The sequence below is a fragment of the Lonchura striata genome, chromosome 6 (assembly GCF_046129695.1).
Source record: "Lonchura striata isolate bLonStr1 chromosome 6, bLonStr1.mat, whole genome shotgun sequence".
Lineage (NCBI taxonomy): Eukaryota > Metazoa > Chordata > Aves > Passeriformes > Estrildidae > Lonchura > Lonchura striata.
In genome coordinates, this window is record NC_134608.1 from 3633502 (window position 1) to 3659553 (window position 26052).

Sequence of the window (26052 nt, forward strand, 5' to 3'; positions counted from 1 at the left end):
TGGAAGGAAGTGGAACAAAATGGGCTTTAAGGTCCCTTCCAGCCCAAACCACTGTGTGATTTTGGGTGATAGTAGGAGATTAGATATCCCCTGGAATCTCTGATTAATATAATTACTCTTGCTAATTTCCCTTTTGAGCTTTAACCACATTTTATCTACTGAAAAGAGTGTGTGTGGTAGCTGATGTCCAGATAAAGCCTGTGACCCATGTGTGCCTTGCAACTGGATTAAGGAATGCACGGGCAGAAGGATGGCTCTAGCTCAAGAATGAACCACTGCCTTTGTTTTCACAACTGATACAACTTAAACTGTAGAATTTCTCCTTGCAACTGCCGGAAACAGATTTCTCTACTGGGAAGTTCTCTCCTACTGCAGGAAGTTCTTCAAGGGTGGATATTGCAGCCTTGGTGGCTCTTTTCCTTTCTCATGTGGTTCCTCTTGAGGTGTGGGCTGGTGCCTGCTCTGGGCCACCTTCTCTATTTCCAGACAGGCATATTTTGCAGCTATAACTTCTTCCCTCTCTGTTTTTCCAGGGTTTCTGGTATGCACTTAAAGCCATATCTCAAGTTACAGAAGAAAGAGCGATCCCCAGAAATAAGCCAGGATTCCCTGCGAGGCCACCAGGGACCAGCACAAGGAGAAAAATACACCAACTGCACCAAACTGAGCGTTTTCCCAAAACCCTCCCTCGTGACTCCATCTCAAAAGTTCCTGGGGATTATTTATCCAAATACTATGTGCAATATGAACGGGAAAGGCCCGGCGGACGCTCCAAGTGCAAGAGAAAAGAAGAACTCCCCGTCTGCCACGATCCACCAGGGAGAAGAAGGGGAAGGGCCGCTGGATGTCTGGGCTGTGGTGAAACCTGGCAACACCAAGGAGAAAATCGCCTTCTTCGCAGCCCAGCAGTGCAGCGGCGGCACCCGCACGGGCTCCATGAAAATCAAGAGCACGTGGGACATCGACGGGAGAACGGCCAAACGCAGGAAAAAATCGGTGGATCTTAAAAAAGCCAAAATCCAACTGGAAAGGATGAGGGAGGCCAACGCCAGGTGCTCCCAGCCGGAGCCGTTCGCCTGCGGCATCGAGCACTGCTCGGTGCACTTCGGGAGCGACGGCGGCGAGGGCGCGTTCCCGGGCCGCTCGCTGTCGGTCATCGAGATGGTGGCTTTCCTGGAGCAGCGGGCCAGCGCCCTGCTGGTGGACTGTGCCAAGACCTGCACGGCCGCCCCGGCCGCCAGGCTGAGCGCCCAGCCCAAGGCCGCCCCGCCCGGCTCCGAGCCCTTCTCGCCGGCCGGGGCGTGCGAGGCGCCGGCGGAGCCGCAGGGCGAGCCGGTGCGCGTGCTGGACATGGTGGCCAGGCTGGAGTCCGAGTGCCTGAGGCGGCAGAGCGAGCAGCGGGAGGCCGGGAGCCTCTCCCGCAACAACAGCTTCCGCAGGAACGTGGGCAGGGTGCTCCTGGCCAGCGGCACCCAGCCCGAGGGAGAGGTGGGGAAGGGGGTCCCGGCTCAGGGGCACGGCCTGGGGGAGGCAGGGGTGGCGGAGGCGGGGTACGGGGGTCGCTGCGGCTCTCTGGGTGACACCGAGCTGTGGGATGGCGGCGCCTGTGCCCAGCAGCCGTTTCCTTCGGGGCTGGATACCCGGGTGGGGAATGTGAATTCGGGACTTGCCCACGCGGTGTTGGCGATGACGGCTGGCAGGAATGACACTGAAACACGGATTGAGCCTCCCAGGGCTCTGCTGTCCCCGTGTCCCACTGCTGCCAGGCTGCCACCGGATCCCTTGCAGGGCAAGAACACGACTGTTGATTGTACATCAAAAGAGCCTGTAATCTTCCCAAAGCATCCTGCTAGGAAGGAGCCCTTGTGCATCAGTATATCGGTCACCAAGACAGAGGAAGGGTGCAGGAAGGAGAAGCTCTCTAGTTCTGGTGAGGAGTCACTCCCAGGGAGGCTGTTTTTCCTCCAGGGTGAGCAGCCTGCTGCTCAGGAGCAACAGCCACAGCGGGAGGGTACCCAGGAGAAGCCAGAGGAGTTAGCCCAAAACGAGGATGAGGCTGCTCTGGCATCTGGTAGATTGTGTGTCAGAAGCAGTGTCCCTACGGAGCCATCAGCCCCTTCTGTCCCTCCCGCAGAAGGGGCTTTGCAAGTACTTGACGCCTCCTGCCTAAAGCGGCAGGTTTCACATGACTTTCTGGAGACCAGGTTTAAAATCCAGCAGCTTTTGGAGCCTCAGCAGTACATGGCCTTCTTGCCTCACCACATCATCGTGAAGATCTTCGGGTTGCTTCCCACCAGGAGCCTGGTTGCCCTAAAATGCACTTGCTACTACTTCAAATTCATCATTGAGTACTACAACATCAGGCCGGCGGACTCGCGCTGGGTGCGCGACCCTCGCTACCGGGAAGACCCTTGCAAGCAGTGCAAGAAGAAATACGTGAAGGGGGACGTGTCCCTGTGCCGGTGGCACCCCAAGCCCTACTGCCAGGCCCTGCCCTACGGGCCTGGCTACTGGATGTGCTGTCACCGCTCCCAGAAGGGCATCCCGGGCTGCAAGCTGGGTCTCCACGACAATCACTGGGTCCCTGCCTGCCACAGCTTTAACCGCGCCATCCACAAGAAAACCCGAGGAGCGGGAGCAGAGGTGGAAGAGGAATATTAGTGCACAAACACTTTTCCTGCAAGATTGTTTGGGAGAGGAGGAGGAGGAGGAGGAGATTCTCATGCCTTGTGCTGTTTACAGTGTATATAATTGTCGTGATTTTTTTTTGTTTTTTCCACAGGGCTATGAAACTGCACATATTCGAACACAAGAGCCTTTACCTTTTAGATTAAAAGAGAGCTTTTAGTCCATCTCTGTAAATAACACTATAAAAACTAATTGTACATACAGAGTCTACAGCTGGCTGAACAAGGTAACCCCTACAATGCAGCTATCCCAGTGTTGCGGCTATAGGTGTGTGTGTGTTTTTAAGTGTCTTGTTTCAAAATCTGTATATCCTGTATAATATATGAATGTTTCTGAGAAGAAACTCTAAATAGGTAAAGGTCAACTTGTTTAAAGAAGCTGCAGACAACTTAACTGGACAACCTGAAACTTAGACTATAGAACAGATCCATTATAGTAGCGTGGCAGTGGATTAAAAAAGAAAAAGAGGAATATTATTGTATAGTCAGAATATAAAAAAAGTTCTTGTCTACCTTACCCATGTTGTCTGGTTGGGTTTTTTTTTTACATCAATAAAATGTGCATTCTAGATCTGCCTTACCAGACTTTCTCTTGTAAGACTTTTGCCCCAAAATAAAAGTGCTGTAAAACACGTGGCAGAAACGTGGTGCTGTGCTGTAGTTCAGACATGCAATGTGCTTTCTCTAGGAAACCTGTCCTCCTACTAACAAAGGAACAAAAACCCCCCAAATCTCTAGTACTTGGAGAACTCCCTGCTGTAAGATTCCAGCTTTTCCTTTCCTTCCTGCCAGCCCTGTGTGCAGCACAGGCTCCTTTCATCGGGGATTCTGGTGCTAGGTGTGCAAAGCTTGCAAGAACCAGGCACTTTCTGGTCCTCCTGCTCCTTGGCTCTTGTGTGGGCACCTGCCCTATTCTCTGGCTGCTCGAGGATGGAGCGTGGATCCAGCAGGATGGTGTGGAGTTGCTTTGGCTCTGTGATGTGCTGGAAGCTTTCCTATCTGCTCTGTGTGGAATTTTTCCCTTGCAAGAAGACTCCTTGCAGTGCTTTGCTCTGCTGCAGCCCCTGGCCTCTCCCAGGGCCGTGGGTCGGTGCTTTCCAGGGGAACTGCAGAGGTTTGTGCCGGATGAACGGAGATTCCTCACGCTCAGAACAGGATGGCAGAATTTCCCTGGATCCTTTCCTGTCCTGCAGTGCTGGGAGCCAGACCTCAGCCTCCTGTTCCAGCCCTCGCAGGGTGGATGCTTTGGAAGCCTGGGAATGGACCCTGGCCAGTGCAGCAGCCGTGTTCCAGGGAGCCCAGCAGAGCGTGGCAGCCGTGCCTCTGCCCTGCCCGTCCCTTCTCTCCCCACACCTGGTGCTGTTGCTGTTCCTCTGCTCCTTCTCAGGGCATGGATGGACTCCTGACTCTCACCATTCCAAATCTCTGAGCTGGTGCAAGAAGAGCTGGTGCCACCTTCCCATGGGGCTCACCCCGGGCCTTCCTCTGCCCTGCCAATCCCAAGGAGCTGCTGGAAAGGGCAGGGATGGGGTGTCCCTGCACCTGGCTCATCCTCTTCTGTCCTTCGGTGCTGGATCAGCAAGGTGTGGAAAACTGCTGGCTGTGGGGGCCAGGCTGAGCCACCCACCTCCACCTCCCTGGGCTCGCAGGGAGTGACGCACCTGATTTCAGAGCATGAGCAGGACAAAAGGGTTTGAAGGCTTTTGTTCTTTCCTTTAACAGTGGGAGAAGGAAAATCAAGTCCTGACAGCCTGAAATGTGGGTTTGGTGAGCTCAGGCTTTTCAGGGAAGTTTAAAGGATGTGCTGGTTTTATGTTTTGCTTTCACCTGCTCCTGCCACCCACTGGGTGTCATCCACCCCTCCTGGAGCTGCTCAGCCTCCCTGCGCTGCAGACATGATGACAACCAGGAGGAATGAAATTAGGAATCTAAAAGAAGGGTGTGGCTGCCTTGTAACCAGCTGGGAAGAGGGAGAGGAAAAGCAGGATCCCTCCTTAACCCCTGACTTCATCCCCTAACGGGGCTCAGCCTTAACCCAAACTTCCATCTGCTCTCTTGGCTGTGCCTGGACCAGCAGGAAAACAACCTCCAGGCTGTTGTTTTGCCAAAGCCATTGGCATCAAAAGCCTTCAGCTTAATTCTGATTAGGGGAAAAGGGAAAGAACCTGCTTTCCTGCCCCCCCACCCAAGACTGGAAAACTTGAGGCTGACAGCAGCGAGGAAAGTCCCTGCGAGGCTGGAATGGAGTGGCAGAGGAAAATATTTTGTAATTAGATAAGGGGCCAGTGAGGTCATTTTATTTGGAACAGGGTATGAGATTTTGGTCACTTTTGTTGAACAAGGGGAAAAATGAGGATAAAATAATATCATGAGGCTATTTTGTTCTTGGAGCAGGTAAAGCCAGAGGACAACTTGCTGTCTCCCCTACCCCATCCCTGCCCTCCCCCCAGGCTGGCTGGGGAGCGTGGGCTGGTTTATACATCATTTAGTACATTGTCTGCTGGAACTGTCCCTCCTGCACAGCATTGCTGTTAAAAATTGTTCCACAGAGCAAGCTTTTGCATCCAGAAGTGGGTTGGTTCTGAGTGTTGCCATGCTGAGCTGCCTGCAGGTTTTTTTTCCTGTAACATTGTAAAATGCAGATTTCTGTTTCCTTAAGGGATGGTTCAGGGAGAGGCCAAGGTCTGATGAATGTTAGGGTTTGGGTTTCTTTTTCCTAAGAAGCAATTGTTAAAAAAAAAAAAAAAAAATAAAATCCAGTGTTGGATTTACAAAGTTCAATGTTTAGAACTGAGGATGAAGGACTGCACCATGTGCTTGATTTCCCTGCCTGGGAGCATTTGGAGTGTCTGGACTGAATTTCCAGATAGGCCTGTGAAGAAGTTGTAATAACATTTCCATTGTCCATAAAGTTCCAGTTTTCATCAAGCTCTGGGGCTCTCCTGGCATGGACAGCAGCACTGAGAAAGCTGCCTGTGGCTGGGCCTTGTGCTTGGGCTCGTGCTCCATCCTGGCTGTTTCTGCAGCAGATTTCCCCTTTGCTGGGCCCTGTTCCCTGTGCAGAAATCCTGGGATGCTGCAGCAGAGCCGAGTTCCTTGTGTTGGACCCAGGGCCCTCCCTGCACTGCCAGCCCCTGGAGCTGCTGGGAAGGCCACGGGAAAGCTCCCAGGGCTGGAGCCCCTCTGCTCTGGAGCCAGGCTGGGAGAGCTGGGAATATTCATCTCCAGGGAGAGCTCAGAGCCCCTGGCAGGGCCTAAAGGGGCTCCAGGAGAGCTGGAGAGGGGCTGGGGACAAGGGATGGAGGGACAGGACACAGGGAATGGCTCCCACTGCCAGAGGGCAGGGATGGGTGGGATACTGGGAAAAAAATTCTTCATTGTGAAGGTGGTGAGGCCCTGGCACAGGTGCCCAGAGAAGCTGTGGCTGCCCCTGGATCCCTGGAAGTGTCCAAGGCCAGGCTGGACAGGGCTTGGAGCACCCTGGGATAGTGGAAGGTGTCCCTGCCCATGGCAGGAGGTAGAACGAGGTGATCTTTAAGGTCTCTTCCAACCCAGACCATTCTAGGATTTCACACCTGTACAAAACTGCACTGACAGATCCAACCTGAGGCTTGACTGCCACTTCTTGTGTGGTGGAAATGGAGCTGAAGCCTCACCTGGGGCTGTTTCCCCTTCCCACCTGCCTTTGGCTGGTCCAGGCAGTCCTGCTGTGGGGACAGCATTATCAGCTGCTCTCCTGCCACAAACCAGAGTGAGCAGAGGACAAAAGCTGCTGGTCCTGCTGAAGCAGAAGTGGCCTGAGCATTGTGTGCACGAGTGAGCTCGGGCCCACACTTGGCTTTGCCCCTGGCCATGAGCTGACTGTGCTGGGACCGAGGCCATGACGTGCCCAGCTCAGTGTGCAGAGCCCCAGCTGGCTGCTGCTCCCACTCCTGAGTGTCCAGCAGCCAGGAATCACAGGGCCTTCAGCCCTCCCCATCTGCTATGTCACAAAAAATGGAGTGAGAGGGGTTGTTTCTCCTCCACTGTCCAGCAGCCTGTGAGCCACAGGCTGCCAGGCCAGCAGGGCAGAGCCTGCTTGGCCCTTTGCCATACCTTTCCCTCTGACACTGCTTCACTTGAATAACTCCATCCTTCAAAAGACACCTTCCTGCATCCTGAAATGAGCTTTTAACGAAGAGCCTTTGCATGCAGGAGGAATCCACCACCTACAGAAACATCCCCAGCACGGGAGCAGCCCCGAGCCAGGCACACCCAGGAGGTTTATCAGTTTACATGTACACAGAGGGGTGTGTGTGTGTGTGTGTGTGTGTGTGTGTGTGTGTGTGTGTGTGTGTGTGCTGTGCAGGACTCCACCCCCTGCTCCCATGGAGATGCAGTTATTTTATGTAAGAGTATTTTTTTAGAATGGGTATTGCTTATTCCACCGCTGTATGACTGATTGCACTGTAACAGGTCTGGTCCCTGTGATGCTTTGAAGGCTGGAAATTCTTGTGTACTTTGCCCAGCACGGTGAAAAACAAACCACACCGAAGTAACAGTCATAAATATACAACTTTAAAAAAAAATTACTGTTAAAGATTTATTGCAATAATACAATAAAATTTAGAAGGAAAAAAAAAAAACCAAAACAAAAACAACGAAAAAAACCAAACCATTTGTGTTTAGTTACATCTTAAGTCCGGAAGTTGCGAGAGAGGGGCCGTGAGTTTCCCCAGGTGAAAAAGCCACCCCGGGTGTCCCACCCGAGACCCTGCACAGGCACCTGATTTTCGGCACAGGGCTGGGCCCCCGAAATCAGGCTCGTCCTTGGCAGCCCAAATTGGCCACCCCAGGTCACTGCTTGCTCGTGACCACAATTCCGGCCTGAAGTGAAATTCCTGTGTTCATGCTACACAAAAAGTTTTGTAAACTCTCAGCTGGCTGCCTTGAAATATTTATAATTATGGATATTCCTGCCCTCCCTCCCTCATCCCCCCCAAATAACCTGGGAAACAAATCCTGGTGATTGCACTCAAGGTTTGGACACACACAATTTTTCCTCAGCTACACATGTGCAAAACACTTAAAAAAAACCACCACAACCTTGTGTTCTGTTACAAAAAAAGATTCCATGAAAAGCCCCACCCCAACACATTTGAACACCCTCACGGTGCCCTTGTGTACTCTCAGAGTATGACACGCTTGCAAATAAATTATTTTGGAAAACATGGATAGGAAGTATATGGCTTAGAAAAGTTATTGTGTTGGATTTTCCTTCCCTAAGTTCAGTGACAGTGCACGAAGCTGAGTCATGGCCTGACCTTCAGGGGCTCAAAGCACAAAGGCAGCAACGAAAAAGGGACTGAAATGCCTATGAGAAAACAACAAAAAAAAGGTATTTAGATGGCAGGGTCCAGTGCAAAATCCACGGGGAAGCAGAAGGGGCTGGGCTGTGAGCCCAGTTTCCAATACTGGCGTGTGCTGGTTGCTCAGAGCTGTGAGTGATAAAGTGCTGTGAGCCAACAGAGCCCAGAGCCGGGGGCTCAGGCTGGCAGCGGGGCTGGGGGCACTGGCCCCCACCAGGCTGCAGCAGCCCAGGGGCCTGGGCTGTTCTCCTGGAACAAACCCAGCTCTTGGAGCAGAGGAGCAGAGGAGCGAGGCTGGCAACGCTGGCTGACGACGTGCGCGGTGCTCGCGCGGAGTTAAGGGTCTTTGGTTTAAAAAAAAAATAAAAGAAAAAGAAAAATTAGAAGAAACTACTGGCAACAGATGCCCAGCTCAGGGCTAAAGAGAAGCAGCTGCTGTGGAAAGGTGGGTGGCACACAGGTGTCGCTGCCACACCTGGCTTCCCACCCCTCCTGGGTGGGGACAGGGGCAGCACTGGCCAGGCTGGAGAGGGAGAGAGAAATCCACCACAAAACACCCTGTGAGGTGGCTGGGAAAGCCAGCCTGGAGCTGGGATCGGGCAGGGATGTGGCCTCTGGCACCACGTCCTCGTTAGGAGCTGCGGGGCAGTGGCAGAAATCCTCCCTGGTGGAGGCTCTTCCCTTGGCTGGCCCTGTGGGGGAACTGTCCCAGCTCTAAATGTAAACGTTGGAAGCTCTGCTGAGCGAACCACTCGTGGGTGTCCCACCCTGCAAGGCAGAGGAAGAGGAGGAGCCCTTGCTCACCAATTCAGCACCCACCTCTCGGGGTTCCACGAGCCAGCTGTGCCAGGGGAACCAAACCAACTTCTTGGCAGTCAGTAAACAACAAACCCCACCACAAACATACAATAAAATAGGGTTAAAAACACATGTAGTGTGGAGGGTGTGTGACTTCACCAAACTGGCTTGAAATGGGTTTTTTTCTAATGCTAAAAAGTGGCAACATGGTGTGGTAACCGATGGATATTATTGCAACAATGCAATTCTGTATCAGCATCGAATGTGGGTCTAGCAAGAGAATGTCCAGTGTTTCTTTGGTGTATGGTATAAAGAGTACAGAGCCTGTGTGCCTCAGCACAACACAAAACTTCTACATCTACCAATGGAAACAGCATGAAACAAGCCAGTTTGCTATGGCAAAACTGGGTAAAGATTCACAACCAAATCTAAACCAAGAACAATTTGCTGTGTGAATTCCCTGTCCATGCTGATCATTTGTATTAAAAATATGGCAACAGAGATTAGAAAACATGTTAAAAATGCATAATTTTCATGTCCTGAATGAAAAAAATTTAGAAATACGCATTTTTGCATTATGCAAGACAGATTTAAAACACACACACACACAAAGGAAAACCCTGTAAGGAGTTAAGAAAGTGGGAACTGCATTTGCACCACTGTCCAGACCGTGTCCTGAGCAGCCTTCCCTGCGCTCGTCCCGATCCAAACACTCCAAAATCTGTTTCTGCTTCAGAAAGTAGAGCTGGAGGTTGCTGGGTCCTTGGCCAATCCTGGATGCAGCCAGAACCAAGACGTGAAGTGCCCTCGCAGAATCCGTCGGGAGCACGGAGCTAATTTACAAAAGGGGCCGTCACAGTCATCTTGGGGAAATAAAAAGGTTTTCTCCGGTTTACAAAACAGAAGTCTGACCTTTCCTTTGTTCCAGGCACTACTTAACTGAATTGGTAAAGGTTGACCACAGCACAGTCGGGGAGGGGTTCCTGTGCCCGCTAGCGGTGCCCGGTGTAGGCTTTGAACCAGGAGGTGACGGAGGCGGCGGCGGACGAGATCATCCCGCCCGCGCTGCTGCTGGCGATGGGCTGGGACACCTGGCTGCTCTGGCTCTGCAGCATCTCCACCTGCTGCGAGGGGATGTCACAGAACCTGGGGCTGGGCAGGTTCTCCCAGTCCGTGCCCAGGTCCGTCTCCTCGTCACTCACGTGCTCGTCGCCGCTCTCGTCCGTCTCGCCCGCCGCGCTGGGCTCCACGAACTCCATGGAGTCCTCCAGGTCGGCGCTGATTTCGAAGGGGCCGGACCTGCGGGTGAGGACACGGTGCCATCAGTCCCTCTGTCCTCTCACAGCGCCCTGCTCTGCCAGGGCACTGCAGAGATGAAGTGTTCCTTCATCTCTGTCAGCTCAGAGGGAACTTGGTGTCACCCCCGTGGACATAAACAACATTTGGCCCAGGAAGGGACAGGGTTCCAGACCACGGAGCAGAACGGTGGCAGAGCAATTCTGCTCTGGCAGGGATAGGGAAACACACGCAGAGCAGAGAAAGCTGCTGGTGATCACTCAGGGCTCCACTGGTGGGAATCTTGGCTTGATGTGGGGCAGCTTTAATTTCCAACACCAGTCCTGGCCAAGCCAAGAGAGCTCAGCTCTGTCAGGCTGTACCCTGCAACTCACAGGTCTGGCACAATTCACCAGTGCAGGCTTCCCACTCTGCCCTGAGCAACACCTTTTCAACCTCTTCCTCACTCTGAGGTTGGCCAGAGCCTGGAGACACTCCAAACCCACCACACAGAATCACAGAGTGGCTCAGGTCACCACAGTGGCTCGTCTGGTCCAATCTCCCTGCTGCAGCAGGGTCATCCCAGAGCACAGGGCACAGGATTGGGTCCAGATGGCTCTGGAATGTCCCAGTGAGGGAAACTCCACACCCTCATGGGCTCAGTCACTGCACAGGGAAGTTCTTCCTCACGTTCAGGTGGAACCTGTGGGCATCAGCTCCTGCTCGTTCCTCTGGTGCCATTGCTGGCCCCTGGAGCAGAGCCTGGCTCTGAGCCCTTCCTGCAGACAGGGACAGACGGGGCTGAGGGCCCCTCTCAGCTGGACAGCCCCAGCGGGGCCATGGGCTGCATCTCCAGGGTCCTGCGGGGTCCCACCTGTGCTGAGACTCGGAGTTCCCTGCTGCCACTGCCTGGTGGGAGAGGCGATTGCATCCTGCCCCATCCCACTGCTTTGGGCTGCCTCTATTCCATGGGAAAAGGCAGATTCCCCACAGCAGGCAGAGTCCCTGACAGAGTTCACTCCAAGCCACAAAGCTGCCCCGTGAACATGAGCAGGAATTTGATGGAATCATGGAATCATTTAGCTTGGAAAAGACTCCCAAGATCACTAAGTCCCACCATTAAACACAGTAACCATTTAACACAGGCAAGAGTTTATCCAGCGTTAGTGGGAGAAGGAGCCTTAAGCAGTAATTTATCATGGGAAATATTAATCCAGATAATTACAGCTTGGTAAAATTATAAGCATATGAAAACAGCAGCATATAAAGGAGATTGTCAGGCAACCACAGGCTCAAGTATCTAAAGGAAAGCAAAGAAAGCTGTTTGTTGCAGACTTTGCAGCCAGCTGAGAAATTAAAGGCAAACACTCCTCTTTCATAATGTGGAAAGCAATGGGAGCGCTGCCTCCTGGCAAAGCCTTTTGCTTAACAAGGCAACACAAGAAGGAGTCATCAGGGTTGAGGCCAGCAGGGACCATGAGATCATCTCAAGTGACCTCCTCTCCAACAAAGGCCTCTGCGTCCCACCCTTCTCCCTGTCCTGAGCCCAGCAACCCCTGCCTGATGACAGCATCCATCCCAGAAACTCATCCAGCCTTGAGAGGATGACAGAAGGAAACAGAATCCCCACCTTCATTCCTGTGGGTAATTAATGTCTCTGCTAAGTGCACGTGCCTCATTTCAACCTGCTCAGACTCTCTGCTCCCAGTGGTGTCTGTAAAGCCATTCAGCAGCCTGGTGGGTATTTTATCCAACTCTCCTGTAACCCTTTCTTTTACTCTCTGGACCCAGCTGATGCATGGGGAGCTCTGTGACACCTGCAGCCCCTGCACCCTTCAGAGCAGCTGCTTTCTTTGGGGACACAGCTCTCCATCCTCTATTTCCAGCACTCTATTTCAGGCAAACAGCAGCAAGCACTGATTTTTGTCCAAAATCTTCTACAAAGATGTGGCTCGCCATGTCTGTGGGCTGAATCAGTAGGGATATATCCAGAGAGCACAAGGAAGTGGGAACAGGCAGCTCCTCTTAGTGGCACTGCAGGATTTTGAATAAAACCAGATCCGTACAAGAGAACAAAGCAGAAAAGTAGATTTCAGAACGCCACTGTGTTTAAGGGGGGAATAAAACACCAGGCACATCAAACAAATATTTGCAGACTGTCTTGGGCACAAGTGACTTGTGTCTGGGTTATCCCAATGGGGAAATCAGTGTTGTTTGCTTTCTTATATTTAACTTGTAAAAAAAGAAATAAATTATTAAACCCTGTGTGTGCATGCCAGAACTGATGTTCTTTTCATCATGTTCTAAGCTAAGAGAATAGTTGTCTTTAATCTTAATTTACATATAAATGAGTATTATTTAAAGGGTCAGCTTTGGTCTAGGCAGTTCATTGACTAGAATTATTTTGGGAAAGGTTTGCCTGGGATTCTTTTCAGGGTTTGTGTTACTGGATGCTCTCAGGTATTTGCATGTTGGCAAGGCGTGGGCAGGGTCACACTTGGAGCATGGCAAAGCTGCCTGGCATTTGTGCTGCTGTTCCCTGGAGGGAAGGAGTTCCTGCTCCCGAGTGTAGGGGAAATGAGTCCATCATCAGCTGCAAAGCCTCCAGCTGAGCCTGCCAGAGGCAGAAGCACAGCAAACACACGTCTGTGAAAATTAATTCTCTACTCAGGAGCCCCTTTTTCTGTCCAGTCTTTACTCCTCCTGGAACTACCCTGACTTCTGTGCTGAGGACTGGTCTATAGGACAGCAAAAGAGAATTTCTCTCACAAGTAACAAGGCAAAGGCATCAATTCCAAAGGGATTCAGCCACAGGAGAGTTAGTATTTTGCTTTTCTTACCTGCCCAAGTTCTCGGTGTCTGGGCTGACCAGGTACATGAGGTTCCTGAGGGTATGCAGGGGGTGCAACAGATCTAGATTTACATGCTGACATGGGAAGGGAAAAAAACCAAACATGATCAGGTCCTGAAAGAAACCAGCAGGCACAGCTGATATTTAAAAAGCTATATAAAGATATGAAATGTGCATCCCCCATACCTGAGAGAAGCAGAGGTGAAGGATATTAGCATTCAGCTTCTTCACTGCTCTTGTGAACCTGTGTCTGCTGAGATTCTCTCCACAGAATTCACTGTTAAAACACCACACACAAAAATACATAGAAAGTAAAATGCTGTGAAAATACACTTCCTGGAGGCATCAGCATTCCATGCCCTGGCTTCCTAACAAATCCTGGAGTAAATATCCTCACAGTGAGCACTTGTTCAAAGTCTACAGCCAGTTCTAGAGTGCTGAGATTACTATTATACCTAGCAGGACAATGAGCATTTTATCAACAAGCTCTGCTTGCCCTGGCCTCACCAGTTTCCACAGGACAGGTGGTGTGAACTGTAGGGAACTCAGATCCACCAGAACCAAACTGTTTCAGACCTCCTTCAAAACCTTGTATCATTTCCTGTTCTCAACCTGTTCCTTCTGTGAGGGCTGAACACCCAAACAAAATCAGAGAATCACAGAATGGTTTGGGCTGGAAGGGACTTTCAAGATCATCTGGTTCCAGCTCCCCAGCCACGGGGTGGGAAAAAAAAGCTGAAACCCTGCACAGCTTTTGTGCCCTCACTTTGACAACCATTCTTTTAAAACACTTAAAAGAATCTCAGCAGCACATCTGGGATCCCTGAGAGTCTGACCAGGTCTGCAGCTCCTTCTGTGCAGATCCCAGCTGCTCCACACAGACCAAAATTCTAACAGTGCTCTTCATCCCATATGGGGTTTACTCCTAGATGTGCTGCCCACGGGTTTTTATCCCACTGGGAATGACACTGCTGCCAATCCATGTTACAGGACTTGTCCTACAGCACAGGAGGCAGCAGAGCTCTTCAAGAGCTGCTGGATTGGGCTGGGATTTTGTGAAACACAGTGGGGTCCAGTAAAATAAGAAGTGCCATTTGTGCACTGTCATATTTCATCTCTCATTTGAGGATACTGAATATGTCATTTAGAGCTGTTATTTTCAACTGTGATGGTTGGTCTCCCTCTCAGGAAGTAAAAAAGGAGGGAGGGACTTTTAACTGTGGTTTAAAATCCTGCTAGCCCTCCCCTCAAACAGCACAGAAATCCACAAGCCACCCGTATTATCAAAAACTGTTGCAATCCATGACTTTATTCCTCAAACTAACCTGATCTAAGGTCACTGATTCCCCTGCTGTGTTTTTACTTGCCTGTTGAAGAGCTTCTTGGGAAGATTTACATCAAGTATGAGAGACAAAGTGTTAACGAGCTGAGTTGCATAGCACAATGCTGCACTGATGGTATGGGCAGGGTTATTATGTTCCATATCTGAAAGAAATAAAAACAACATGAAATCCTGGTTTTAAATGAAGTCTCAGTGGGTGTGTTAATATGTTCCTTGAGTCTACTCTGGAATATATCATTTCTAAGTACGGAGAACAGCCTGAATCTAGCAATCATTTCCAGTGAAATCTGTCAGAAGTTGGAAGAAAATAGTAATTCTTGGAATTCCTGTTAAGATGATGACATGTGAACTGTGTCAAAACTGTGAATAATTAACTTTCTCTATTTCACTGTGCTGTGCATCCCAGTGAGCATTTCGTGAAAAAGAAGATTTCAGAAAAAAAGAAAATCACAGAATGCTTTGGGTTGGAACGGACCTTAAAGACAACCTAGTTCAAACTGAGCAGGGAATCTTCTCCTAAAATCCTTATTCTGGCATTTATCTCTGGCTCAGAGAACAAATAGACCAATCTACTCCTCCTCAGTGCCTTCTGCTGGCACCCAAAGTGTCCCAGTTGCCTAAAACCATGCCTTGCCCCTTACCAGGTCCCTGTGTAGTCTTCTTCTCCTCCACCCAGTTGTAGTAAGCAGAGTAGTCCCCGTTGTTGGGGAGGATGATCCAGGGCCCCGTGATGCTGATGCTGGTGTCGCCGTTGTGGTCGTCACACACCCACCTCCCGGACAGGTAGGTGGTCCTGCGTGCCTCTGCCAGCTTGCTCACAGTGCTGGAGGTCATGGCATTGTCACTCTCCGAGGACACGTCCGCAGGGTCCCTGCAGGACCCAAAATGGGGTGGAAAGAAGTGGTTGGGAATGGAATCAAACATGCACTTGGCAGGCATTGAGCCAGATTTCACTCGGGGCAAAGTGCTTGTAGGAATGCTCCTGCAAAAGTTCTCAGTCCCCAAACTACTTTCATTTGTTCTGGGGTTTTTAGTTGGTTGTTTTTATAGAATTCAGGAATGGTTTGGGTTGGAAAGGACCTTATAGACCACTTTTGCAAAATTTCTCATTCCCAAAACTACTTTCATTTTTCTCTGGGATTTTGAATTGCCCGTTTTTGCAGAATCCTAGAAAGGTTTGGGTTGGAAAGGGCCTTACAGACCATCTCATTCTACCCCTGCCACAGGGGTTTCACTAGACCAGTCTGCTCCAAGCCCTGTCCAGTCTGGCTCTAAATACTTCCAGGGATGAGGAATACATATTTTAAGGAAGTTTAACACTGGACATGCAGCTCAGATCTCTCAGTGGAGAGATGCAAGCACCTCCAGCTTCAGATTCTTCTGTCCTGAACCTCTATATATGGGTGAGAACACAAGTCCTCCTCCTCCTCCCCACAGACCCTAAGGGAACCAGACCACCTACCTTAGAGTGACACAACTTCCTCCTGAGTGCCTAAAGCCAAGCAAAAAGATCCCAAAAGGACAAGGCTGCCATACCTCATGCTTGTCTTCACCTCCTCCATGGGGAAGATGACCGAGGTCAGCTCCAGGATGTGCGCGCGCCGGAGCTTCGCCAGGTGCTCGTACTGCGTTTTCAGGTCGTAGGTTTTTTTCTCCACCAGGTCTCCCAGCTTCCTGTTGTGCCTCTGGATCTTCTCCTTCTTCTCCTGGTGCCTCTGAGCCCTGCGATAATGCTTCTGGTTCTCCTCTTTAATCCTCAGCAGCCCCTCTGTGTCTGTGAGAACAGCAGCAGATGTTATCCCTTGGAAAAGGAGCTGGGGAGTGCTTGTAGGAAAAGCTTTATTAATATTTATGGAAAACAAGATCTATGTCAGCTTAAAACAGAAAAGCCTGCTAAACTATTAACTGCTTCCAGCTGCTCAGTGGTACAACTTTTTAACCTCCTCTGAAGATCTCCAAAGAGACTGCAACTGGGATTATTCCTTCCCTAACTTTTACCCAGCTATTTCTGGATTTGGAGCACAAAAGCCAAGATTTCCCAGTTTAATTAAACTCCTGAGGTAATCATCCTGACAGAAATAGCCTGACTGCACACGTTTGCATCGTGCTGGCCAAAAAAAGCCCTGCCCTGCTTGCAGCCAAAATCAAGTGCAGATAGCATCTTCATTCACCATTCCTGGCACCTCTGCTGCTGTTAGTGTGGGTTATTTGGGATTCTCTCATGGATGTGCTCTCACGGCACTTGGATCCCAACAGTGCAGGCTCCTTGTTCCCCAGGGAACACTGACTATCTCCCTTTCCACTCACAAAATGGGAATTGTGCTCATGGGCTGAAGTGCTGCAACTGCCAAGATTCATTCCATGCGTGAGGCACGCTGAGGCTTGGAAAAATATCCTGCAAGAGCATCTTGAAGCATCCAAGGTTGGGCTTGATGATCTTAGAGGTCTTTTGCAACCTTGATGATCCTATAATCTGCTAATTCAGGTATCAAATAAGTGGCTGCAGTAATGCTCCCACAAACAGAGAGTCAGCCACCTCTGTCTTTTAAAAGCACAGGGAAAGATTTTTTGTGCTCTCCCCAAATACATGTTTTAAACTCTCCCTGTGCCCTAGTTTGAAGTGTGCCTGCTCCTGCAGACACAGAGGCTGCCTCCCTCTGAACATCAGGAATTATTTCCAGTCATCTGATCTGCTACAATCCAAAGTGTGTTTGGTAGGAATGAAGATCTGGTATGTGGGAGATGCAAAGTCCCAAATTAAAGGAGGTGAGAAAAGCTCCTCCATGCAGACAAGAACTAATAATCCTCAGGTTTATATAATATAAATAAGTGACCCCTGTTAGGGGAGCAGTAGAAAAATCCACTTTTCTCTGAGCAATGCCAGAATCCCTATGTGTCAGCTGTAATTCCTTTTCCTTTAAGCAGTCCTGTAACATCAACAGAAAATCAATTAACACTTGCAGTCATATTCCCAAACTCTCCCTTTGCAAAAAGAACAGGAGACAGGACGAAGAGGAAAAGGTCCAGCTGTTCAATTTGCACATTCATGTTTGACTTGAAAGGCTACTTTTTTAGAGTGAACTCCCTTCCCTGCAGGTCCAACAGCAATTATTTGGGAGCAGGGGAGACACTGCACTCACGTTTCCTCTTCATCAGTCCCAGTGCACAGACAACTGTCCTGCTCTCTGCACAGCACCTCTGCTTTATGATCCAGTTCATGAGGTGATTAAAAATCTGTTCCCAGGAGTATTTCAGGCCACCACTGTGTCCCACACACCTGCACTGCCTGATAAATGCAAGCCCAGGCACATTGATCTCTGCCCAGAGAGCTCTGCCAGGGATTTGCAAGCCTGTCGCCTTGAACTGTTCTGCATAGAAAGAAGGCAAACACACAGATTTTAAAACATTATTTTAAGCACCACCAATTACTGAGGTCTCCAGGAGAGTCACCTCCAAATGCAGGAACCCAGTGTTCTAGAAATGTTTTTTTTATTTCAGAAAATTAAACTATGCCACATCCAAGAGCAGAGAAACAATCTTTTCACACTTTTTAATGTGGACCAAAAGTGACCACGTTGGATCCTGATCTGTTGGCTACTCAGAGCTAGAATTCATTTTTGGTCTCTCTCCAAAAGCAACTGAGCTAATAATAGGTTAGTTGGGCAATAGTCAGCTCAGATTTTAGGTTACATCTAATCAAATTCACTGTGAATCAAGAGAAGTTGCAAAAGTTGCAGATAATCAATTCCACAGAAGAGTGGGAGAATGGAGAACTCCACTCCCTGGTTAGTCCTAACACTCTGCCACCTTCAGAGCAGAGCATTTTGAGAAGAGGTGACTAATTCCTTGAAGTCACATTGATTTCCTCTTCTCCTTTCTTCACAGGCAAAAGACAAAAAGTCATAATCTCATCTCCATAACAATAATCTTCTACCTACTGAAAAGCTTGTTTTTCTTCAACTTCCTCTTCTCTAAACCAAACATGAATTTTCTCAGCTGTTCCATTTAATTTCCAATACTCAGACTTTCCTCAGATGATTTGTATCTTTCTTAAATTGTTTAAATTGGACACCAGGCTTCCACTGAAGCAACAGCAACACCTGGCACAGCAGTATAACTGCTTCCATCTTAAATACAGCACTTATATTAGTTAACCCAGAAAGAGACCTGAACCTTTTTGGAGCAGCACAAGATTGATAATTTTTATTTAATTTGCAATTCCCCAGATCCCTTCCTGCCAAATCTCACCACCATCCCCCATTCTGGGTTTATGTTTCTCTTTACAACAATGTGTACCTTGATTTTTTTCCTTTTCAGATGATACTGTCTATTTATCTACATGATTTTCAGTTTGGTCCTGGTCTCCACAGAAGTCATATCACCCTCCAGCCTGGCTTCCTCCATTCCACCCTCTATTCTACTGAGCTATTATGGGAAATGCTGAGGAGAACTGGGTCAGGAACTGGCTCCTGCTGAGCTCCACCTGTCCCACCTCCTCAGCTTGACCAGTGCCACCACTCTTTGAATGCAGCTTTTCTAACCCTTTGTCATCACCTTGCAGGGGTTACACCCAGAGCAAATTTTTTGTTTGTTCACAAGACAGTTTGAGGCAGTGCCCAAATCCAAGTTACGTGCAGCTTCTGCTTCATCCTCCACTGCACCACCTGATCCCCAGGGGAGGGGTTGATTTGACACGAATATCATGACAAAATAACAAAACATGGATTTGACAAGAATGCCACAACCAAGGGGTGGCTATTTTTAACCACCTTACCTGTCAGTTACCAGCAAAGCCCCCCTAGGTCTGTGACAGGATGCCTGTGCCATCTCTTTGAGGCTCTTCCTTCCTGCACCCTTTGAAAGCAGGTACTGTTTTCAGCTTCCTCACACACCCTTGCTCCCTCACTGACCACTTCAGCTTGTTCCTTGGCTTCCATAAAGTAAACTAATGTGTAGCTGTCTGTTTCCTTTCCTTAGCCTGCAGTCCTCTCATGATGTCAAATTTAACCTGGCTAAACAGCTGATCCCATTTTCTTTGCAGGAAGATGAAGCAAAGGCAGCACTGAATGAATGTTTCAGACTTCTCTGCAGTGTTATTTGCCCTCTTTCCTGTTAACTAACACACTTTTCTGCTCCCTCACCTTTTCTTTATCATCCATTTATTATTGTTACTATCCATCCTCCTTTTTAATTGAAAATAATTTTACATCTCAGCCTTTTTGATTTTTCCCCCCAAGCCCGTGCTAATCCTTTATGACCCTTCTCAGGTTCTGCCTCTGCTTCCACTCTCTGTATGGCTCCTCTTGAATTTCAAGCCATAAAAATATCTCAGATTCAATCAATATGCTTCTGAACAGGCTTCCTCTACTTCCCTTACATGTAGGTTGCAAGGAGAGCTGTATACTCTCTTCTGAAAAATGACCCTGCAAATTTAGTGTAAAACAATCTAATGGGTTTCAAAAACTGAAGTTTCTGAGTGGAGCCTACACCTTAATTTCAGTGACTCTTGCTCAAAGAGGATTTTAGGATTTTCAGACAGGTGTGGGTTAAAATTCAGCAGTTTCAGGAAATCTGTGACAGCTGCAGAGCTGTTTGCTCCTCCTTATCAAGAGGAAGTGATCAGAAACACTACAGTGAATAAACCCATCTCTAGGGACACAGCCAGAGTCACAGGCTGCTAAGAATTTGCTCTTAAAGCTGTTGCAAAACCATCTCCAGCCAGCTGAATAATTTCTGCTGTTTGCTAATTAAAACCCAAGCATAAAAAGGCCAATATCCACTCAGTGATTTGCCTTCAAGTAGATTTAGGAAGCGGAGGTTTGGAAATTCACCATTTTTAAAAAAACTAACGCTCAAATTCACCTCAATTGGTTTTTCACTCTAAGGCACAGGGAGTTTTTCCACAGCACAAAAGCAAAGGCATTACTCACGTCTTGTCATTTCATCATTTTCTTTGCAAATGGTCTGTTTCAGCTGCTCAATCCTCATCTTGCAAGACATTATTTTCCATCTCTGAAAAAGAACATTCAGCAACTCTAGGGCATAAACGACTTCAAACACACTGAACTAATGATTAACAGCAAAGCCAGCAGCTTTAGTGCAAAAGTAGCAGGATGCTCTTGAATGGATCAAACAACTGAATATTTCATACAGTGTTTTGTGCACAGAAGAATGGCACAAACAGAAGGAGTGCTTGGAATAAAGTCTATCAGTAAAGTAAGTTATTGAACAAATATCTAGGGAGAAATGAAAAATTCAGACAGCTTGGAACACTCTGCTGGCAGAGCCCATTTCAGTCATTTCGGTTTTGCTTACAACAGGCTCTTTGGGAAAGCAGCACAATGCCCTCAAGGTAAACTGTAACTTTAAACGATGAGATCTAGGAATTCAGAGAGTTTAAAAACCATGGGACACTTGGAGCAACTCACCAGCTGATCAGTTATTTCTTTCCCTTCCATGGCCTTCAAAACACTAGAGGAAAAAACATGATTGAAAGTTTTATGACTATCTGGACTTCATCTGTCTCCAGCAATAGTGTGTTAAAAGATACTATTTCCTTTTATGAGATCTCTTAGCTTTTATATCAATTTAATAAATACAACTTACTGTTTTTGGAATTCTCTCTGTTTGGTTTTAAGATGCATCAGCCTTTCTTTCTTGTCTGAAAACCTGGAAGAGATTAAATTCTTTTACTGATTTTTTGCACAATTACAGCACTGTAAGTTATCTAAAAAAGATAATAAAATTGAAGCTTGGGGATTCTCCAAACCTCAGCTATCTGTCTTGATCTGGGGAAGTTAATGGCTAAATGTGTACAATTCTTGCAGAATTCTAGAGCATGAGTCTCACTGGAATTGCAACAGAACCTCTAAGCTGGAGAAACATCAGAGTGCCAAACTATCAAACAAATAGCAAACTACTGCTATTTCTAGATTTATAGTTTGCAAGATCAGTATTTTGTGTGTTACAAAAAAACATGGAGTACTTTAAAAACCTTCAGTCACTGGAGAAATAAATAGTACTATCTCACTATAGCCCATGACCCAAATGTCTGCTTCAGCTCTCCTTCACTGGTTTCTAGGATATGGGAACTGATCAGAAAGGAATTTTTTCAGGATTCATCACCTTGTGTTTTCACACTTTGAGGATACAGAAGCCACGTTCTGCTTCCCTTGTTGTTCCATAATTCATTCTATTTTTCTCTGCAAAACGTAGAATTGACAATTTCATCCTAGCAGAGCTATGATATTTGCAGATGCCCCAGCCCTGAAAGTGTTCAAGGCCAGGCAGGATGGTGCATGAAGGTGCCCCTGCCCATGGCAGAGGTTACAACTAGATGGTCCTTAAGGTCCCTTCCAACCCAAACCATGTGATTTTATGACTTTACCTTTATTTTATGGATATTTAAGCTTTATTTAGAAAGAACAGCACACTAAGCCTTCACAGGATGACATCTTGGATTTCCCTCTCTGTAACTCTGCGGATTTGATTTCAGGTAAAACTTCAAAATGCTTCACTTTTTTTCCTTCAAGTGCTGCAGTCTAAAAGCTTGGTGACTACCTTTGGATTCAGAGCGTGTGTAACCACCCTCCCAGATGACATTAGCATTAGAACAACAAAACCACTGGCTGCTGCTTCTGTAGTCAAGCAAAAGAATCTATTTTCCTTCCAAAACAAACCAAAACCAAATGCAGGTGCTTGGCACAAAAGCCAGAGGCCACACGTGAGCTGGAGGAATGTGGTGCAACTGGAGCCCAGCTGCTCAGCTCAGCTGAGTCCCCTCTTCCTGTGTGTCCTCACCCCAGGAGTCACCCTGGAAATGACAAAAGCCCTGCATGAGCCTCCTGTTTACCACAGAGCAGAGCACACCTACTGCACCCCGACCTTTGGCTGCCACCAAAATTCCCCTGGCCCAGAAACACAGAGCTCAGCAGGAACCCAGGGAGAGCGCTGGGGTCATTTGCCAATTCTTGGTTTCAGAGCTGGGTCCATGGGCACAGACCCTGACTGAACAGAATGACCCAATTCCTGTCCATCGCATCAGCAAAAAGTTGAATGATCTGTCAAAGAATACAGGAATAAATGAAGTTCTGACTGTGGAGGGAAGACAAAAATATTTGTGGAAGCCTGTAGAAATTCCAGCTCACCACACGCTTCGGCAGCAATGTCAGCTCCTACCAAATCCTCCAGCAGGTTTCTCCTAAGCAAACATTTCCAATGCTTTATATAGCTCTGATTTCAGTTGCACTGCATCCTGCAACTCATTTTCCTTTATATATCTTTAGCCTTGCAATTTGGCAAAGAAACAAAACTTGGGATGAATTATTATAGGAACTCCCATAAAATGTAAACTGAGAGGAGAGAACAGCTTGAATTACCCATGAAATGTTTCTCTTTCCTCAAGTCTTATCACATTAAGGTCAGATTTTCTGTGGTTGCCTGGCTTATTTCCACATGTTCATGACTAGAGAGAAGCAGAGAGAGGGGCTTCCTAATCTACAGCAGTTGATTAATGCTGAAGGACCTGAGGGCACCATATTCAATGTAACACCCCTGATGAAAAAAAAAAATCACTATTCCTAATCATAACCCATAGCTTGGAGAAATCAGCCAGGCTCAGGACATCACAATTACATTGTCTTTTGCCATCTGCAGATACACAAAGCAAAGCAATTCAGCAGTCTGGGAAAGACACTGTGAGAATTTATGTACATGACAGGCTGGAGGACACTCCCAGGAGGAAGAAGAACCTCTGAGCTGAGACCAACTTCAAGATGCCAGCTTGGCTTTTGAATACACAACACATTACTCATGAAAAGAAGGATGTCAGTGACTGTTCTACTGGAGGACTTCTGGACTACTCATCCTTAATTGTAGCTGTCCTTAAGTAATTAATCTTAACAGCTCCTCAGTCTCTCCTCCTCACAGATATGGGGTGTGATTTTTGCCAGACAGATGAAAAACTTCCAGTTTTACTGTTCTAAAAATTAGCTCACAAAATAGTCCCATGAAATCTGAAATAATTAGAACATGAAATTGTTTGTCTTCATATAAGGAAAATTCACAAGAAAATTCTAAAAATAAACCACTCTTGGATACAAGGAGTAATGCTTGGTTTATTTATATTTAACCAGGAAGATAATGATCCTTTTCCCCCATCTGTAACATTTCAAAAAAGACAAATGGGAGGCCCAAGTGCCCCCAAACACTTCCACATTCTGAATTTCTTACACTGAGCCACTCAGCAAAGCCCTTGTCATGACACTCCTCCAGCAGTGATGGATCTAAAATTAACCCAGGTACTACTAGAAGGCATAAAATAAACAAATAAATAACGATGGCTGTAAACACCAGCTGAGAGGCAGCCCATGAACTGTCCCTGCATTGCTCTGCCCTGGTGCTGCCTGGTCACCTTTTCAAACATCTCCCCCTCTCCCAGGGCTCACACCCCAAGAAATTCAGAGACACCCACGAAAAGCAAACAAAGAAAACTGACCTCTTCCCAACTCTTAAATCAGTAATTCCAAATATTAATTAGAGAAGACAAACACAATGTTTCAAGCATGGTTTAAACATAATCCCATTATCCTCAAAACCCAAGTTTTCATCCCTACACAGTGTTCCTGCAGCCATTGAGGATGTTTAGGTTGTTAACATTGGGTTATTCATACAGGTGTGCTGTTCCTTTAATTCATTAAAATAAATTTGCCATTTTTAATGAATTGCACTACTGCAATTAACTCGTGGAAAAGTTCTGAACAGCAGGAAAAACAAAGCCTGGGAAAATGGAGTGTGTAGGGAGGCCCCAGGTTAATACAACATCAGTGACCCCCAGGGACGGAATTGTGATGTCCAGGGGCAGAGGAGGGGTACAAAACACCAAAAAAAAAAAAAAAATTAATACTTGCAGTAAAAAATTCACAATGTAAATATACAGGAGCCTTTCCAACCACAGACAAATGGGGCAGTGAAAGCTTCTGAGGAGGATGCAGTGACAACTGTCAGACAGAAAAGCTGATCCTGTCTCATGTGAGAAGATAAAGAGGGTTTTCTCTTACACTGCTGCTTTGGCTAAAGCTGCTTCTTTATAACTTCATTTTTCTGATGGGCAGAGACTTCTTAAGCCTTGGTTAATACAAAACAACAGCGCTTCCACTCTAACAAAGGCTACAATTGAATTTCTATAATTAAACCTGATGTTTAGCCAAAAAACCTAAGGCTGAAAAAGAACAGGGGGAAAAAAACAAACTTGGTTTATATTCCAGGATCCATATCCAATCTTTTAATAGAATCTGCAGAAAACCCCAAGCAGTCTCACACAACTACACATTTTCCACCTATTTTAGACAGGCTAAATCGAGTTTGTGGTTCTCCAACACAGCTTTTTTATATCAAAAAAAAGGGAAAGCCATCCAGTGACAGACTAAAGTCTGAGTTCTTCAAGCTGACTCACACTGTCTGACAGCATTTCCCCACTCCCGTGGAGGCTGGTGGGTGAAAGGCACCACTGTCCCCTTGTTCCTGGGGACACAAGGAGCCTTTGGAGCGAGGACACCGCCACCCCACCACCTTCCCAAAATAGCCCCAGGAATCACTCCCAGCAGCTGCTAACCAAGAACACGGTGCCAGCCAAGAGTCACAGCGGTCCCAGACACGGCCCTGGGGACTTTTGAAGAATCTGGGATGGATGGAGGAGCCACCTGAGTCATTCCACGAGGAAATTTGTTGATGGGCACAGCGCTCATCCTGCTGCCCCAGGGAGAGCAGTGCTCCCAAAGGAGCGGGATGCCACCCCATGAACTCGAGTGGATAATTTTTTTATCCACATTTACGAGTATAAACACAAGAAAATGTTTATTTTCCTTCTTATACACCTTCCTAACTTTGCTTGACGATTTAGAAAACCACTGTTTCAAGGAGTGCTGACGAAAATAGGTAACCTGTTTGAGATAACACCGCACTCTGTGCCCTGAACTGCCTGCAGCTTCTGTGGCTACATCGACACGGACGCATCTGCACCTGACCGAGTGAAACTCGGGGTGATTATTTAATTATTATTATTAAAACGATTATTATTCCAAGGCTCGTACCGAGGGTCGTGCTGTGTCCGCCCCCAGCCCCGGGGTTGGCCCGGAGCGTTCCCCCACCCACACTCCGAGCCAGCGGGGAAAGGGCACAACCCGGCCCCTCACCCCCAGCCCCGAGGCTCAGCGACCGCAGCAGGGCAGCGAGAGGCCGCCCCGCTCCCCTCAGAGCCGCCGGTACCTCTCAGAGTCTCGCCCGTCGAAAAAGACGAAATCGCCGCTCTGCACGCACTTGGCGCAGGTGAGGCGGCGGCGCGTGGTGTTGCAGAGCGGGCACCGCTCCACCGCCACGTAGAGACCCTCGGCGTCCTCCTCGGCGCCCCGCAGAGCGCCGGGCCCGGCCGCGCTGCCCCCGCCCGGCCCCGCGGGCTGCGGCCGGCGGCCGCTGGGAGCCGCCATGTTGGGGCCGCGGTCACGTGGGCCGCCGCTGCCGGGCATTGTGGGAAGGGGCGCTGAGGGCGCGGGGCGGGCGGCGCTCCGCCGGGAGAACCCCGGTTTTTAATAAAACCCGCGCCCTTTGCTTTCTGCTGGGGGGAAGGGGATCGTCCCTGCCCTGCTCCCACAGCGATGGGGGTGTTGTATTCTGGTTGGCGGGGCTTCACAGCGGGTAGGTGTAGCATAACCAGGCGGTAACGCTGCTGTGGGGACTGCTGTGGGAAAGCGCGGC

At 48.3% G+C, this 26052-nt stretch overlaps 2 protein-coding genes across 11 annotated transcripts in view; one reads left to right on the forward strand and one right to left on the reverse strand.

Annotated features, from left to right (window-relative positions):
- FBXO34 (F-box protein 34) overlaps window positions 1-7910 on the forward strand; it is a 44002-nt gene extending 36092 nt beyond the window's left edge. For all 10 annotated transcript variants that reach the window (XM_077783889.1, XM_077783888.1, XM_077783890.1 and 7 more), the window contains one exon: window positions 534-7910. In XM_077783889.1, the coding sequence (XP_077640015.1) occupies window positions 534-2661 (2128 nt within the window). In that variant the 3' untranslated portion in view covers window positions 2662-7910. The remainder of the gene's footprint in view (window positions 1-533) is intronic.
- A 1137-nt stretch (window positions 7911-9047) lies between these two features.
- Window positions 9048-25784, reverse strand: ATG14 (autophagy related 14). The gene is made up of 10 exons (XM_021534664.3): window positions 25567-25784; window positions 20908-20970; window positions 20730-20772; window positions 20232-20313; window positions 15838-16075; window positions 14943-15172; window positions 14327-14444; window positions 13146-13236; window positions 12949-13034; window positions 9048-10132 (listed from the first exon to the last, which is right to left on the reverse strand). The coding sequence occupies exons 1-10, from the start codon at window positions 25782-25784 to the stop codon at window positions 9826-9828; spliced, it is 1476 nt and encodes a 491-aa protein (XP_021390339.2). The 3' UTR covers window positions 9048-9825.
- Window positions 25785-26052: the final 268 nt, after the last annotated feature.